Consider the following 18,427-nt stretch of genomic DNA (forward strand, 5'->3'; position numbering starts at 1 on the left):
ATAATAATTTTTAATAATACTTCTGTTCTCTAATTGATTAGCAGAAGCTAGCAGAGAAGAGAATTAAGACCTTATTCAAATCTCAAATGCACTTCATAATTCAAAATATTGAGAAGACAGCTCTGCTCTCTGAGTATATCAATCTGCTTATCACTGAGATAGAATCTGAAACAGCAGATCAGAAAATGTAGAATTTTGAGATGCAGCTTAATCTAACTAAGAGAGAGCAGTAGAAACTCTTCTCTGAGAAGACAGCAGAGAGAGATTTTAAGATAGTTATCATCTCAGATAAGAAGAAGAAGAAGAAGAATAAGAATAAAAAGTGAATTATAAAGAATAATGAGAAGAATGAGAAAGAGAAGAAAGATAATGAGTAAAAAAAGTTTTTTTCTTTTTATATTAATTAGTTATAAGTTTGTAACTATTAATTAATAATTGAAATTAATTTTAAGTTTTCAAAAATTATTATATAAGTTGTAATCAATTATCAATATCAGAAATAATATATATATATATATTTAACTATCATATCACTATAATGTATAAGTATTAACATTTTTTCAATATTAATATTTATAATATTAATATATTTTTAATAATATTATCTAATAATGTAATTTGATAATACTCTCTTTCACAATATTAATATATTTCAAGAAATATGACAGAGATTAATCAAGATTATTTATTTACTTTTATACATTAATAATATTCAATCTGAGTTAGTACTAAAATTATAACTAAGCTAAGAAAGAAGATTATTTTCTTTTATATTAATTCTTCTTACATATATCAGTGATTAGTTATTAAAAATAAATTGTTATCTTTCTTAAATTATTATTATATCTTCTGAATTTACTTCTTTCACTTCTTTTACTTTTATTAAAGATTCACAAACTCTTTAAGAAATCACTGTGAATTACAAAGTCTATATTATTTACAATTCAATACAGAATGCTCTTTTTCAATTATAATAAATAATCACTTCATTCTTCATATCTGATTCCAGGTCATGAAATTTATGAAAAGCTCAACACAAATATTAAGATAAACTATGAAATAATTATTAATGAATTGTATTGCAGATTACTGAAGAGTTATCTCTCTATTATAATTACTATAACTTCATTCAGAAACATTTATTATAAACTGATTATAACTCTGAAGAAATTTTCTAACATCTGAAGTCATCAGAATATAGATAATAAAAGAAAAATAATCAGAAAATTACTACTGAGCTGATAAGTTACTCTATCAGATAATAATTTTTAATAATACTAACTTTCTAATTTAAAGAAAATCATGTGAAAATAATCATATATCAGTACTCTGATTTCACAACTCTCATCTAATAACTTTTATAAATGATTACTTTATATATGTATATCTCTGAATCTTTCTCTTTAATTAATTGAAAACTCTGAATTCTGAACACTTCTTTAAATACTTAATTTAAATCTTTATATTTCACATCAATTCTGTCTTCAGTTCAATCTTAAGATATACTACAAAGTTAATATATAATATCTAGAATCAGAGTTGAAGAATCATCAAAGAGTGTCTCTCACAGTGAATGTATAAACTAGTATAAATAATCTTGCATTTATAAGAGTTACATGTTATTACATTGATGAGAACTGAACTTATTAAGAGATATTAATTAAATTTGAATCATTGATCAGTAGTTATACTGAGAATTATATGACAGAGATATTAATAACTGTAATTAAAAATAACTATTAAGATATTAGTCTCAGTTTTCTTATAATTATAACTGATAATACTGTGAATAACTACACTATGATAAACAGCTTAAAGTAAAAATTGACTTTGCATTTCTGAAATGATAAACAAGATCATATTCTTTGCATTACTCATATGATTCAACTTATGATGTAAACACTGATAAAGAATCTTAATATCAAGATAAAGAATAATGAGATAACTGATTCTTAAGATAAGAATAAGATAAAAGTAATTACTCAAGTAACTTTTATATTCACTTTATAAAAGATAATATTTTTTAATAACACTTTTTAATATTGTTTTTTAATAATACTTTTTAATAATGCTACTGTTAATTTTGAATAGATTGACTAATAATTTAAATATCATAGATTTAAAACATTGTTAATATGATTTGTATCTTCTCTAAATAATAATAACAATTTCATAATATTTAATAAATAAACAAATCAATCATATCACTGAATATGATACAGAATATTAGAATACAGTGAAGTTCAACATATAAGATAACTATTCAGACTCTTCAATTATATCAGATAATTGATTATTGAGTGCAATACTCTGATCAGAAAAAGATTCAGATATTAAAACTTTCTAATATAAAGTGAACTTAGTTGAAATATGTGATTAATTTACTGTTTCAGTTTTATAAGATAATAAAGACAGTCTTAATCACTTATATATCAATACTGCAGTCAGTCTAATGAATATATAACAGTTTATTTACTTATCTTAAGAAGTAGTTGAATCACTTAAAAAGAAATTCAGTCTGAAATGATGCTATAGCACAGACTATTATTACTGTAAAAGATAAACTGACATATTACTACAGTAAAACTGAACAATCTTTTGCAGAGTACTATACTGTAGCAGCTCTATTAGATCTCTCTTATTAAGTTAATATCTATAGTTCTCAACATTGAACAGAGAAGAAATGAGACTTATATATTAAATTAATCTGAGACTACTACAATGCTAACTATCAGAGATTTGAACAAGCAGATATTAGAGATGTGAAGACAGTGAAATACAATTCTCTAGTAAGTAATGATCTTTGATAACACTTCATATTATATAGAACTATAATACTAACTTTGAAACAGAACTTATATACATTGATTACAACTGAAAATCAGGCAAAACTACATACTTATAAAACTGAATTTAACTGCTATCTTTAAGATGATTCAATAAATTTACACATTAAATCAATTCTAGAGTTATGAAAAATTGTTAAGAGTATATATTCAACTGTTATACTGATGATATATAATATTCTGACAATTTCATTGACAGAGATGAGAATAGAGTAAAAGTTCAACTCAAGTCAAGATATTTATCACTATCACTGAGAATAATTACAAGAAGAAACAATTAAGAAACTTATAATTATAAAATATGAAATTATCAGACAGTTTAATATCTCTGATCACAGTATATCAGAGAAGTGTAGTTTTCATAAGAAAGTGAAGAATAAACTTGTACAAGAATGTATTTAGTTATTTTATAAGTGTTATTAATAATCATTATCAAATTCTGATTATATAAGTAATCACTGAATAAACTGAATGAAACTGAATTTAATCTTCAGTCTTAGTCTCATTCTGATTTTGAAAGAATGATCATCTTTCACAGTTTATTCTGAGAAGTTACTCTTATTTCACTATTCTTGAATTAAATCTGATCATTTTTCATGTCATTTCTCTCAGAAATGATTCATTTTCAGATTTTTTTAAGGCTTAATTCTGATGAAACTCACATCAAGAAATGTATAAGATCAGATTAAATGAGATTAAATGTGAAATTCATAGTCTCAGCAGTCAGTCTAGAGATGAGATATGATTTCTCTCACTGAGAGTGATTTAATAACTTAGACAGTTAATAATTGAGATAATATGAGATGTAATTGAGAATCTGTTTACAAGTGTGAGATAAGAAGAAGAATCAGTGTATAATATCTTCTATTTGATGAAGACCCGGGTGTCTAACAGTATTATGATATATGTGAATAAGGTCTCCTGCTAAGATCTGTGTAATACAGAAACAGTCATTAACAAAGAATAGAAGACTGTTTTAAAATGTGAATGAATAATATATTCTCTCTCACATCACTTTATAATAGATCTTTTTCAAGGCTGAATCAGCTGGTAGATTCTTACATAATTGATCTTTGATATTATTTGAGAGAGTGATGCCTACATTGAATACAGCAGTAATAAACTCATTCTTGATTTTATTAACTTACTGAGTGAGTACTTGATATATCTTTTCTTGATTATCTTGAGAAATCTCTTCAGAATTGTCTGTGAGAGTGTATAATCAGAAGAGAGTATTAATATTATAATATAAAGTGTCTTTGTAATAGCAGATTTGCATGTGTGAAATATATATACTAAGAGTCAGAGCTCAATTCATCAATTGATTGCTCTGATAATCTGTGATGAATGACTGAAGAACAGATATAAGTGCAATATGATCAGTTACAACAATGAATTCACTATCAAGGTATTGAGAAAGCTTTTTCAGAGCTCATATCAATCTCAAGCACTCTAATTTAATCACTTAATACTGTCTCTCTGTCAGGTTTAATTATTGTAATAGAAATAGAATGAGTCTCTTAATCTTATCAGCACTTATCTGATGCAGCATGATCTCTATCTCACACTGTTTACTAGAATTCACATACACAATGAACAGTTGCTTAAAGTCAGAGTATGCTCTTATAAGAGCATTCATTAAGACCTGTTTAACAGTATTGAGGAAAAGTTGAGCCTCTGTGAGTAGAGCTTGAAATTACAGAAATGCTTCAAACTCAATCAATTGAATTCTTACTGTATATAATGCTCTTTTCTGACCTGTTCAGAGGCTGTTGCACAGCATTCTGATTTTAAGTGTTTTCAGTACTTCTATCTTATCTATGTAGAAATCTATGAAGTCACAGTAGTAGTTAAAGAGGCTGATAACTCTCTTCAGCTCTCTGAGAATTATAGAGAAGATTAAATTTATAATAGCAGTTATCTTCTTCTTCTGAGTGAATATTCTTAGTCAGTCAATATAATGATTCAGCAAACACATAGAGAAATAGATGAAATAACATTTGAATAAGAATATTATCACTTCAGACATCTCAAGAGTGATGAATACTATCTGCATGTGATGAAGATGATTATTTAGTGAATGTAAGAAGATAATAATATCATTGACATAGACTAAGATAAATTGTCACAAGAATTATATCAGTATTTCTTTCATATATTGCTGAAAGAATCTGAATGAGGTTGTCAATCTTATTATAGCAACTGTAAAGTGTTCAAGCTCTCAGTGCAGTATAACAAAGATGATTTTAAAGCAATCAGAATCTTCTATGAGCTGTTGAAAGAAGTCTTGATAGATATTCATTGATAAGAATACTATGAAACTGCTCAATGACTGCAGAACATTCTGCTGTGTCAGTAAAGAATACATATTTAAAAGCAATTGTAGATTGATCTTTCATAAGTTCACAATCACACACAATTTTTCTTTATATCAGATTATAAATACAGAGAAAGTGATAGAGTTCTTAATCTCAAGAAGAACTCTCTCAATTCTCTCATTTTAAATAAGTAAGTTCAAGATTTGATCAGCTGCTTTCTGATCTCTTTATGAGAAAGAATATAATCACTACTTCAGTCTGAAAAAATCATCTTCATTCATGAACTGTAGTAATATCTTCACATTATCTGAAAATAATTCTAGATTAAAATTAAAAAGTTTATAATGTCAGTTAATAATCTTCTGAATTGCTTTATAATCATCTACTGCTCAGTGATCTGATATCTATGTTTTAACTTACTTAGTGAGAGTATCTGCTGTGAGAATCTGAAGAGAATTGTCATGATCTTCTATGTCTATCAATAGATCAGATCATAGACTGAATAATTCTGCATGTAAGATAGAAAACAGAGATGACTTCTCAATTGAATTATTATTAATAACATTGATATCTACAGAGCAGATGATAATTCTCTTTTACTTTTATAATAGAGAATAGTTTCTATCTGCATGAATAGTGTCTCTGATAGTCTTAGTATTTATAGTATATTTCTTATAAAATATAATACACTTATTATAAATATTGATGATGACTCTTACTGATGATAATATATTATTTACTATAATTATATTGTATCTGAGATATCACATCAGGTGAAATTTACTCTTTAGATAAAAAAGAGCATTATCATCTGTCTTTAGAGTGAGAGCTATTAAAATAAATAGATTTGATTTATTTATATCTGAACTAACTTCTTGAATGCATACATATCAGTTATATGATAGAGTAGTCAGCTGATATTGAAGAAAGAATAAGCTTACTATTACTGTATTAATAAGCAATATATCTGTATCTGTATCAATACAAACTGAGAGATTGTCTCAGAGAATATCAATGAAAATGATAAGAAAGATGTAGAGTAAGTACTACAGTTCACTAACATATTCTCAATCACTTATAAAGACATCACACATCATAATAGTATATATATCAGTATTAAACATACTTAGATAATTATCTGAGAGAGTATCTATAAATAAGACAGATCTCTCAGTATCTGACTCATTATCTATTTTTCTAACTCACTATCAGAATCTAGACTGAGATCTAGTTATAATAGATTATCATTCTCTTCTCTGTTATTCTTTTATTTAACTTGATTTACTAGGTGATTGCTGATCTCTTCTTTTCTGAGACAGCAGTTAACATAATGAGAGTCTCTGTATATATAGCACTCTGCTGTGAGTGCTGATGATTTGCTCTCTACATATCTAATTGACAGTCTGCTCACTGCAGAGTTCACAGCAGGCATAGATAGCTTAATAGATTTTATCTATTATCTAGTTAAGAGAGTCTGATAAGAGCAGCAGTCATTATTTTAATCAAATAATCTGAAGCTTTATATATATTCAGTGAATTGAGTTCTTCAATCAGTTTAAGTGTATCAGATGACTGACTCATTGTCTTTAATTCTTCTTCAGAAGTTATTCAGATGCTCAGTGAGAATAAGAGATGTGATCAGAGATAAATTCAACTTTAACTCTTTTTATAGAAGTCTCTTCATTATCACAGAGTTAGAGATTAAGACAGCTCACATTGAGTTAATCTTCTGCAAGATATACAGTGTTAATGACAGCTTGTTCAACTTCTTAAAGAAGAAACACAGTTCTTGAGCTTTTATTCAGACTTCTCTCTCAGATAGCTGAAATTCTCATCTCAGCTTATCAATTATAATAAGAAGAGAAGTACTCATATTCTTTCTCATTTCAGTAGACAGATTATTATGTCATTCTAACATCTATCTCTTTAAGTATAATGAAAAGACTTAGAGTACTGCATCTTCTCTCTTCTATATGATGATAAACTCTAGATAACTAATGAATATTATTACATCTGCTTCTACTAGATTAAACAGTATAACATCACCTACTCTTAATTATATCAGACATTCTCATTCATCATCTTCAGTGTAGTGAATCACATTACTAATCTGTTATAAGAATGAACAGAATCTATTATCTAGCAGAAAATCACTATAATTATAGATAAGACAGGTCTTCTTCTTCAAGAGTACTGCAGATACTTACTCTCTGCAGACTCAATTCTCTTCTATATTATAGATGAAGTGTGAAATGTCTGTCTCTCATATGAAATTGAATCTATTTCTTATTATATTTAAGCAGCAGGTTCTGCTTCTGAACACATCTCACTCAGTATTATACAGCTCTCTTAAGATTGCAGATATCTGTAGAACTCTAGAGAGTGATTTGAAGCCTTTCTCAAATAAGACATTCAGTTATCAGATGAATTCAGTGAGAGAATTATCATCTTTAACTTAAGTCAGTTATTTCTATTACTGTTGATTTTTACACTGCTGTTCTTGTCTCTAAGCAGTAAGTGCTGCTTTCTTCATACAGAAGTTACTTCATATCTCTGTCAGTCAGCTTCTTTTATCTATTAAATGCTAAAGATTGTTCTGAAGCTTATTAACACACTTATTAATAAGAGTGATATACTTATTCAGCTGTTTCTACTGCTGATTAAACTGACACTCTTACTTATCTAACTTACTTTCTCACTGAGTCAGCTGAGACTTCAGTTACTTCAACTCTTTAATTATATCTAATACAGTGACTTTGTCAGAAGAGGCATGACTCTGACTATTAAACTTAATACAGCTTAAAGTTATTGACTCTCTTTCTTTCATATGCTTTGTAGCCTCTGTACAGAAAGTCTGTAGTCAAGAATTAATAATATTCTTTCATTCTGTGATAGAAACTGAGTTAAGAATTATCTTAACATTGTTATAACATCTGATGAACACTCTTATAAGAATGTTCTCTGTCTTAACACAGTTATATAATATGACTTAATTCTTGATACTATCATATCATTCATTTGCATTCTGTCAGATCTCTATAATTATAACAGCATGTTTCTTCACTGCTGTCTGTGAGTAGATACACTCAGTGTCAGATCTCTGAGCAGATTCATGAGAAGCTCACTTCTCAGCAGACATGTCTGGCTCAGTGAAGCAGAGCAGCTGACAGAAGCTATTTCTAGTGAGTCATTCATTCTACTTCATTACAGTGTGTAACAGACATGTATAGAGTGAGTCTATTATAACTGAACTGATTATCAGCTGCAGTGATGAAAAAAGTAGAGTAGTCAATCAGATCAATTATCAGTCAGCTGAACTTTATTATTCATAATTCAGATTAATCATTAGTATTATATCTTTTCAAAGATGAAAAGAATGTAGAGAAATTAATCAGATTAATTATCAGTTAACTGAACTATATTATCTATAATTCAGATTAATTATCAGTGTTATATCTTTTAAAGATGAAGTGAAATCTAAGAGAACTGAGAATCTTGTTCTTAATAAGATATACTATTAAATTACAGTATATATTATCTGTAGTGTATGCTGATCATGTATTATACATGTAAAAAGATAAATCTTGTCTTATGCTTCAAGATGAAGATGAGTGGATGCCTCTATATATATATATATACATGCTTGTTTGTTTCTTGTGATTGACTTTTATAGAAGACAGAAGTGAAAGTCTCAGAAAGAAAGAGATAAAAGCCTCAGAAAGAAGTAGAAGCTCTGAGAAGTATCAGATAGAAAAATAAGAATAGAGTGAAAGAAGAAAGAAGTAAAAGTCTCAGAAAGAAAGAGACAGAAGTCTCAGAAAGAAGTGAAAGCTCTAAGAAGTATCAGATAAAGAAATAAGAATAGAGTGAAAGAAGAAAGAAGTAAAAGTCTCAGAAAGAAAGAGGCAGAAGTCTTAGAAAGAAGTAAAAGCTCTGAGAAGTATCAGATAGAGAAATAAGAATAGAGTGAAAGAAGAAAGAAGTAAAAGCTCTGAGAAGTAGTAAGAGTGAACATCACAGTTCTGATCTTTTATAAAGAGAAAGATAAAAGAATCTTATTTAAATAAATGAAATAAAAGCTGATAGAAATAAAAGAAGAGTATACATTATTCAAGATTTAACATAAAATTCAAGTGAAAATCTTGTTTAATTAAATGTAAAAAGAAAATATTCTCATCTATAATTCAGCTGAAACTAGACTGACTGCTGAAATTATGAATTTCATATTTAGTTTCATTTAATCTGATCTCATACATTTCTTGGCATGAATTCTTCTGAGACTAGTTATTAAAAAAACATGCAAAGTGACTATATATGAGATCTTAAAATGAAATCATGACTTGAAAAAAATAAGAAAGTGATCTCATTTAATCTCATTTAGTCTCATTCTTAGTATAAAGTTACTATTTTTAGACATTTTAAGGTTTTTTTTAGACTATTTTTAATTTTTTAAAAAGTAATACTTTTTGATAACACTTAAATAAGATTTAAAGTCATTTAAAGTAATAAAAATAATTTAAATTGAGAAGTGAAAATTATAATCTCATTTGAAAAATGTAATAAGAGTAGACAGTAAGTCTCACTGAAACAGTATAAGACTACTATCTAATGTTAGAACTATGTAATAAGATTAGTTAAATTAATAATGAAATTATCAAGAAATCTGATTCTGATCTCAAACACAGTCACACGGTCAGTCTAGCTGAAACTAGAATATAATTATTTTAAATCTTATATACAAAGATTTAATAATAGATTTAATTCAATAGAATACTTATTCTACAATATAAATGAAAATTCTGAGTATATTATAATACACTGTGTATTATATAATAGTCTCAGAGTCAGATTGAAAGAGAAGTATAATCTAAATTAATTAAATATAAGATTCTTATTCTCAACTGAGATAGAAATTAAATACTTAATAGACTTTCTATCAGAAACTTAAGCAGCTATAAAAAAATAACTAAATTCAGAAATATCTGAATATGAAGAGAAGAAAATTGATTAGATATAGTCTATTAAAATAGCTATATACTATCTTTTAATAATTTATTTTATTATAGTCTCTTTTTACTTTACTTTTTCTTTTCTATTCTTTTCTATCTATTTATTTATCCCCGGTGGCCGAATGGTTAATGCGGCCACCTGGTAGCGCCTTGGCATGGGAAACCAAGGTGTGTGAGTTCAAAACCCGCAGAGGATACATTAAATCCAGAACTCAAGCACCTCAGATTTCTAATAAATACAGAGGTGTACAAATCGCTTCAATAAAATCGCTCTATGTTCCTGGGCTGGGAAGTTATTATCACATGTATCTAATTGTCACTCCTTTGTATTTCCTATGTTCTTGTTATCTTGGCATGGTCTCAACACCTGTATTTCCTCCTGTATAACCAACACTTGACCTGTATTTAACATCACGCAAGGACTCATCATAAGCTCCGCTTGCATATGAGTATAATGAAAGAATAATAATAATAATAATCTATTTATTTAATATGTCTATCTTTAAGACTTTATTCTCTTTTCCTTTATTATGATATTTTCAAATGATTTCAAAATATCAGAAGGTGTTAAAATACTGTAATTTATAAAGACTTTTATATTCTGAGCTAAAATTTTCTGATTTTATATATATGAAATTGATAAATGTATAATAGTTAACTCTATAGATATTAGAAAAACTCTGAGAACTTTTAATTCTCAGATAAATATTATAGTCTATAACTATATATATCTATAATTAAAGAGAAAGAATAATAATAATAATAATATATAGTTACTCTGATAAGTGAGAGTGTCAGATTTAAACTAATTACTGAGATTATAAATTTCACATTTAATCTCATTTAGTCTGATCTTATACATTTCTTAACATGAATCTCACTGAGACTAGTCATTAAAAAAACATATAAAGTAATTATATATAAGATCTTAAAATGAAATCATGACTTAAAAAAATAAAAAAGTAATCTTATTTAATTTCATTTAGTCTCATTCTTGATATAAAGTTACTATTTTTAGATATTTTAAGGTTTTTTTTAGACTCTTTTTAATTTTTTAAAAAGTAACACTTTTTAATAACACTTAAATAAGATTTAAAGTCATTTAAAGTAATAAAAATAATTTAAATTGAGAAGTGAAAATCATGATCTTATTTGAAAAATATGATAAGAGTAAACAGTAAGTCTCACTGAAACAGTATGAGACTACTATCTAATGTTAAAACTGTGTAATATGATCAGTTGAATTGATAATAAGACTATCAAAAAATCTGATCCTGGTCTCAGACACAGTCACATGGTCAGTCTAGTCAGGTCACATATGATGTTCTGGCTTATTAATCCTTTCACTATATAACTGTAGGCTACTGGGGCAAAAGAGCTCAATCACCATCAGCGCACTGCTGGTAGAAGGGCCGACCAACCACAGGACCCTCAACACCCCCCCTCGGACCAGCTATCACAGAGTACAGTACTTCCTCTCAGTGGCTCTCTTCAGTGGCCTCTCCACAATGGCTCCTTTTCAATAATGGACTCAGTCAGTTCTAGGGCTCACGGGACTTCTAGGGCACACTCCTGGGATGTCTCTTGACACTGTTAAAATGTCCAGGGTATTTGTTAGGAATTTTTAAGTTCATTCTGGGATTGAACCCATGCATGTTGATCACAGTGGGGCTCACGCTCAACAGTCTCATAATCTGTAGGCTACTGGGGCAAAAGAGCTCAATCACCACCAGCGCACTGCTGGTAGAAGGGCCGACCAACCGCGGGACCCCCAACAATAACTTCTCACTAGCTAGCAACCTTTGAATCAAGCAAGCTTTACACCTTTCACATTATCCATGTATGAAACACATAACAAGTAAATAATTACACACTCTATTGTACACGGGATATCTAAAATATGGGCCTATATATGCAGATAGATAGAACTAGATACAAACGTATAGCATACGTTCATCGAACCCTCTCTCGAAACCACTCAAGTCCTTCTATCACTACTCTCCATCTTCCCCATCCAGATTCCCAATAATGACTTTTGGCCGTCCATCATCCTCCTCACCCCACCCATATGTGTTCCAGATCCGTTTCCAAGTCGGGATATGAACAGGCATCTCCTCTCCGCGAATCCACTCTGTCCCTTCACCTATCCGCTGTGCTCTCTCTTCATCCTCTGCGGGAAGATCAAATCTGCGCATCCGTGATGCAATGCGTGAATCCATGACGACATCATCTAGCCATTCTCGTTCTTTAATATCTGGATGTTCCTTTTGCTTTCGTACAGATTTAGGCCATTCTTGCTCCTCGCTCTCGAGGAGAGTTTGCTGTTCGTAATGTTTTGAGAGGAATTGATGGGAGGATGATAATGATGGTGAGGACGGAGAAGCGTCGTCAGTAGTCGCAGTGGCGGAGGCTGCAAATTCATAGTCTACGCTGTCATTATTCTCCGCATAAGGTCGGGTTGATGCAGCGAGGACGATAGTAGCGACGTCCCGCCCTATGGCGTCGGCGAGATATCGTTGGGTGACGAAGCGGTATATGCGAATAGGGGTATTGAGGAAACCTAGAATATGGGGGAATGCGACGGGAGATGCGTCGATTTCCTGCGGGATTGACGGCGCGAGTTGTTGAGAGGGGTAGGCAGCAGGGAAGATATATGCGGGCGTAGGGCCGGACGGTTTTTTCTCTTCCTTTTTCTTTTCTTCTGGTGTCTTTTCCGGTGTAGGTTCTGCTTCTTTATTCTCCTGTGGCTGTTCTGAACACGTGGGAGAGCCGTCTTCTCTGTTAGCTGGCGGAGAAGCAGCATTTATGGGCGATGGCTCTGGATTGGGAGAGGCTTCGGGTTCAGGGGCGGGTGCATCCATTGGTCCTAACCACCCTTCGTGAATACCGCGGATATATTCCTTCCATGTATGACGACCGATCACCACATCTCCCTTGATTACAGGTTCGTCCTCAATACCAAAATTCTGTCGAATTTGTTGAAGGAAATTGTCTGCCTCGTCCTCCTCAATTGGCTGCCCTTCGCCCGCTTGCCGCCTTGTTTTCCTGATTCTGTTCGCAACAGCTGCTCGGATATCCCCTTCCCGTCGACCCTCCAGTACCTCATAGTCCAAGGCCCCAGCAACTAGAATGGGTTTTATATACTCCTTAAAGTATTCTCGCGCGCTCCTCAGCCCATCGCCCGGCGGGGCAGCTAGGAATATTGTAAGTTTTCTTCGAGCTTCATTGGTCCGCAGTGGTTCCTTAGCAATGTGCGCTACTAAATTGGACCACTTTTCTTGCGCTCTTCGTTTCTGTCTGCGGTCGTAGACCAGGGCCGTGGTAAATGACCCAGTGATAGACAGGAATATGAGCCAATTCCTCGAAGGCAACTTCAGTCGGATATTTGGTAGGCCTGTTTTCAACTATGTTAGTGCTGTATGAAAATACAAAACCAGAAAAGTTTACACACCGAGCATACGGAGAGCCGGATTCTGGGGCTTTGGAGGAGGCGGAGGTTTCGGGGCCGCTTTTTGCGATACCCCAGATGGAGCTGAAGTTGTTGGTTCCGCCATAATGCTCCTGAGAAGTACCAAAATCAGCGCAGTTATCTGATGTACATAGATATATATACATATAAATAGCACAAATCGCGGGTTTGCCCGCGAAGTCAACGCCGTGTTAGTTATATGCAGTCTCCTCCTTCACCCCATGCGGGAAAAAAAGGTAAAGCTTCGGCGCTCATCACCGGAAATACTTTAATCCATCTACTGAAGATCAAACGCGTCACTTCGCTTATTTGGCCAATGGAAGACAACAATTCCGGGCCGTGCTGACGTAATGTCGGTTGTTTACCGCGCTAAGCATCAACCGTAGCGGCAAATCGGGGCTTTAACCTCGAACATTGTCCACTCCATTCCCTCCCTCGCTACTCTCCCTTATTTGTCAATTCTCAGCTGTGCGATACCCCGGATTTGTTTGTTGTCTTTCGTTGCTGCACCTGTAGACGGACGTCCCCATTGACTTGAGACGCGGTCTTGCTGGCAAATTGGCTCGCGTCCAATCAAGAGTGCTAGCTTGGGTTTTCGTTCGCCTGCCAACAAAAACCCCCTACCTACCTACCGCCCCTCATTCGGTTTCACATTGGCAGTACAACAAGTCATTCTTTCGATCATCTTCTACAAAATAACTTTCTGGGCCCTTTGAGCCTTCTATCAAGATGGAGCCAAATAACGGAAACAGCAATAACAACAATAATAGCAACCGACTTCATTTGAATTTCGGTTTCAATGATCGCCCGTACACTGCCTCCGCAAACAACAGGGCTTATCCAACCACACCTTCGACCTTCCCTCAGCCGATGTACCCCGGTGGCCAGGATTATGTCGATTCCCAGAGTCCTCACACGGCCTTCGGGCAAGGCTATTTCATGAACAATCCGTATGCCCCCCAGCAGCCGCATGCTCAGGGTCACCCTCAGGGGCAGCAGTACGGTCAACAAACCGTGCCTTCACCACATGCAGCCTACCAAACTGGTCCTGGGTATCAGGCAAATGATGCAACAAATGGTCTAATTCAGCAATTTTCGAACCAGGATTTGGGTGGCGCTCCTCCCAGGGCTGGAATGTTTGGCCGCAACCCGGCTCAAGGACAACGTCCACGGACTGCTGGGGCTCAGCCATCGCCTCAAGCCTCAGGATATGCTGGTCCACCAATGCCAACCCGTAGCCCTAAACCTACTGGGGAAGAGGAAGAATTGGTGAGATGTGTCGAGAAATACTCGGAGAATGTGCATAAACGTGGCAGAGCCGCGAAGGAACTTGTTAATGTTTTCTTTCGTGAGAACATCGAACGTGCCCGTGACCGTAACCTTCGGTGAGTTTCATAGGTTTTCGAAATGGCCATTCTCCCAACATAAGAGGGTCAATTTGTTTGCAACTAACAGAATATTTTTGCCTGTATAGAGCTGTCAATCTCGACAAGGTCTTGACGAACCCAAGTCTTACGGAGGCCCGCAAACGCCAAGAAGCGGAAACTGTCGCCAAAAAGGAGGCAAATTTTCTTCGCTTCATCCGGACAAGAGAGACGCCGTCCAATTTCCAAACTCTAAAAATCATTGGCAAGGGTGCTTTTGGGGAGGTCAAGCTGGTGCAGCGAAAAACTGATGGCAAGATATATGCCCTGAAATCCTTGGTCAAAACCGAGATGTTTAGAAAGGATCAGCTTGCCCACGTACGGGCTGAGCGCGATATTCTCGCTGATTCAAAAGATAGTCCATGGCTTGTGAAGCTGCACGCATCCTTCCAGGACAAGGCTTACCTTTATTTACTTATGGAGTTTTTGCCTGGCGGTGATTTGATGACTATGCTTATTAAGTATGAAATCTTTTCTGAGGATATTACGAGATTCTATATGGCAGAAATAGTGATGGCTATAGAGGCGGTTCACAAGCTCGGGTTTCTTCACCGGTAAGTTTTCCTATAAAATTTCTCGCTGTTCAGGACCATAGGTGTCTCTCCTGTCTAAAAAACATGATTCTAACAATTGTTTGACAGTGATATCAAACCGGACAATATCCTCCTAGACCGTGGTGGACACATCAAGCTCACTGATTTTGGTCTGTCCACTGGTGGGAAAAAACAACATGACAATTCATATTACCAGCAGCTTCTTAAAAATACTTCTGCATCCAAAGATAAGAACCGGAATTCCGGCTTCTTCTCTGACGCTATCAACCTGACTGTGTCCAATCGTGGCCAGATCAATACCTGGAGGAAATCCCGTAGGGCTATGGCCTATTCGACTGTCGGAACCCCTGACTATATTGCACCCGAAATCTTCAATGGTCAGGGATACACATATTTGTGTGATTGGTGGTCTGTCGGTGCTATCATGTTCGAATGCTTGGTTGGATGGCCCCCATTTTGTGCCGAAGAGCCCACCGATACTTACCGGAAAATCGTAAACTGGCGCGAGTGTCTCTACTTCCCGGAAGAACTGACACTCTCGCATGATTCTGAACATTTAATAAGAAGGTAAACCCATTCTGTACGAACACCGCTTGGCAGATAAGATCAAGCTAAAAATATTTGACCAGCTTTCTATGCGACCCTGAACACCGCATTGGTCGAGAAGGCGGTGCTCAGTTCGGAGCTACACAAATCAAAAACCATCCATTCTTCCGCGGGGTGGTCTGGGATCAGCTTCGCAAGATTCGTGCGCCCTTCGAGCCCAAGCTTACTTCGAATGTCGATGTGTCATACTTCCCAATTGATGAGATCCCACAAGAGGACAACTCGGCCCAACTCCGTGCCCAGGCTCGCGCCATGCCAGAGGAACAGGAGGCTGAAATGAGCCTTCCGTTTATTGGGTATACATTCAAGGCCTTCAATGCCTTCCAAGCAAGCTAGATTACATGTATTTTTTTCATTTGTTCGAGAGTTTTATCTAAAACCAAATGAATGAATGAATGCTGATTGTCGTGTTAAATCTAACTGCTTGAGTTGCGCCTCGTTGCTTGCTGTTCTTTTTTTCTTTTTTCTTTTTCTTCTTTCTTTTCTCTGCAATTTTTCTGGTTGACACTCCTTCCAATCAGCAAAGCCTCCGAGATGCAAACCGAATACATGACCAACCAATTACGATCAAGGGCGTACTGCCCCTTCACGAACATGTTTTAATCTTACATTTTCTTATTTATCTCATCTGGGCTTTCCTGCTGCTTTTCACCAGATTTCCAACTGTCCGTATGAGGCTGATCTGTTCAGCGAGATATGGATATTTTGAACGAGCTGGGTGTTGGTCAATATCGGACATGACACATTTTGCGTGCCTTAAACATCCTAGTAATGGAACTTTATTTTAACTGAGCTTGCATAGGTTAGATCACTAGCTCATTTGGAGCATATCATATTTGCTATGACAATACAGTGTGATTTCCTCTATATTGCACTCGCTCTGAACGAAACCATGGTCAGGGTATTCTAACTTACATCACAAGAGAACAGAGCATCTTCGCGATATCATGGAATAGAATAACGCAGCGCGCAAAGGTCATATTTGAATAAGTTTAGATAAATCACCCATATACGAATGTATTATTAGCCCATAGCCCCCATTATTTTAATGCAGGTATCGAAATCCCTTTGGCCAAACTCCGCGCAATACCATAGAACTCCATCGAGAAAATAACAGATAGAAAAGAACGCAGGCGAAAAGTGCCACGAAATGCAATGACTACATCAATCATCTTCGTACAGGTCCAAGACCCGGCACGCCAGAATACCGCTCCTCCCGTTCCGTCTTGAACATCACCTGTATCCAAAACTCCTTACTATCCTGATCAAACCAAGTCCAGAACTTCCCCTCACTCCGATCCACCTCCCTAGCTTGCAGCTTGAAACCGCATGTCTGATACGGCTCCGCCGCAACAAGCAAATATTGGAAATCCTTATCCGGTGGGTCATCAACCTTCTGCTCAAAGGCCGACATAAACCGCACTCGAGGTACTTCCCCCGGTGTGATTTCCTGATACTGCAGCTGGAACAGCAATCCATGCTGCCTCGTGAGCGGATCTCTCGTCTTGGTGATTTTATATCCCGGCCGGCCAATCTTGACTGTGTTGCGCTTCACCTGCACGCCCATCGCGGCGGGTAGGAGGGAGCCATCTTGCCCCTTGCCCTCCTTCTGTTCGCGAGCAGCGCGGCGGGCGAGGTTGGTTTGGTGCTTGCGACCCTGGGTGTGGGCAAGGTAGGAGCCGTCGTTTTGGTGGACAGTTAGACAGAGGCGGCATTCAAAGCTGCCTACATGGTTTTTGAAGAAGTAGGGGTCCTTTTCGAGGTCGATGTTTTCGAGCGCCAGTTTGCGGAGTCGTTCGCGCCGGTCAGCGTTCGTGGCGGAATGGGAGGCGACGCCTCCGCCTCCGAATTTGGAGCCTGCGCGGTTCTGTTGGGAGATAGTTAGAACATTGCTTGAGTTAGGAGTGGAGAAGAGAAGTTAAGATGCGTGTCTAAATACCTGATAATCCATGATAATGGGTTCCGGAGGGATGTGATATTAGCTTTGAGTTGAGATTGACCAGTCGAGCTCGGAGGCGCATCCAAAGGGTTGAATGTATTATCACGTGATAGTTTTGAACAGTTGCCAAGAGAAATCGCGGAATCACTGGCAAGGCGAACTTTCACTCCGCATAGTATAAATCTCATGCTTGGATGATAGATAGACTATGACTATGTATTCAGTAATTTTGAATTCATAGACTATTTCATTTCTTGAATAT

General features: G+C 34.8%; 3 protein-coding genes across 3 annotated transcripts; 1 reads left to right on the plus strand and 2 right to left on the minus strand.

The window, feature by feature from the left end:
* Positions 1–12,167: 12,167 nt before the first annotated feature.
* On the minus strand, positions 12,168–13,727 carry BDCG_08882 (mitochondrial import inner membrane translocase subunit tim54; the record flags this gene model as incomplete). The annotated part of the gene is made up of 2 exons (XM_045424655.1): positions 12,168–13,567; positions 13,625–13,727. The coding sequence occupies 2 exons, from the start codon at positions 13,725–13,727 to the stop codon at positions 12,168–12,170; spliced, it is 1,503 nt and encodes a 500-aa protein (XP_045273324.1).
* Positions 13,728–13,840: 113 nt separating this feature from the next.
* BDCG_08883 (AGC/NDR/NDR protein kinase) lies at positions 13,841–18,349 on the plus strand. The gene is made up of 4 exons (XM_045424656.1): positions 13,841–15,027; positions 15,117–15,620; positions 15,708–16,187; positions 16,250–18,349. Exons 1-4 carry the CDS (start codon positions 14,372–14,374, stop codon positions 16,560–16,562), a joined length of 1,953 nt encoding a protein of 650 aa, XP_045273325.1. The 5' UTR covers positions 13,841–14,371; the 3' UTR covers positions 16,563–18,349.
* On the minus strand, positions 16,676–18,220 carry BDCG_08884 (splicing factor 3a subunit 2). Its single transcript, XM_045424657.1, has 3 exons — positions 18,166–18,220; positions 16,836–18,093; positions 16,676–16,712 (listed from the first exon to the last, which is right to left on the minus strand). Exons 1-2 carry the CDS (start codon positions 18,175–18,177, stop codon positions 17,395–17,397), a joined length of 711 nt encoding a protein of 236 aa, XP_045273326.1. The 5' UTR covers positions 18,178–18,220; the 3' UTR covers positions 16,676–16,712; positions 16,836–17,394.
* Positions 18,350–18,427: the final 78 nt, after the last annotated feature.

This window comes from Blastomyces dermatitidis, assembly GCF_000003525.1.
Source record: "Blastomyces dermatitidis ER-3 genomic scaffold supercont1.12, whole genome shotgun sequence".
Classification (NCBI taxonomy): Eukaryota; Fungi; Ascomycota; class Eurotiomycetes; order Onygenales; family Ajellomycetaceae; genus Blastomyces; species Blastomyces dermatitidis.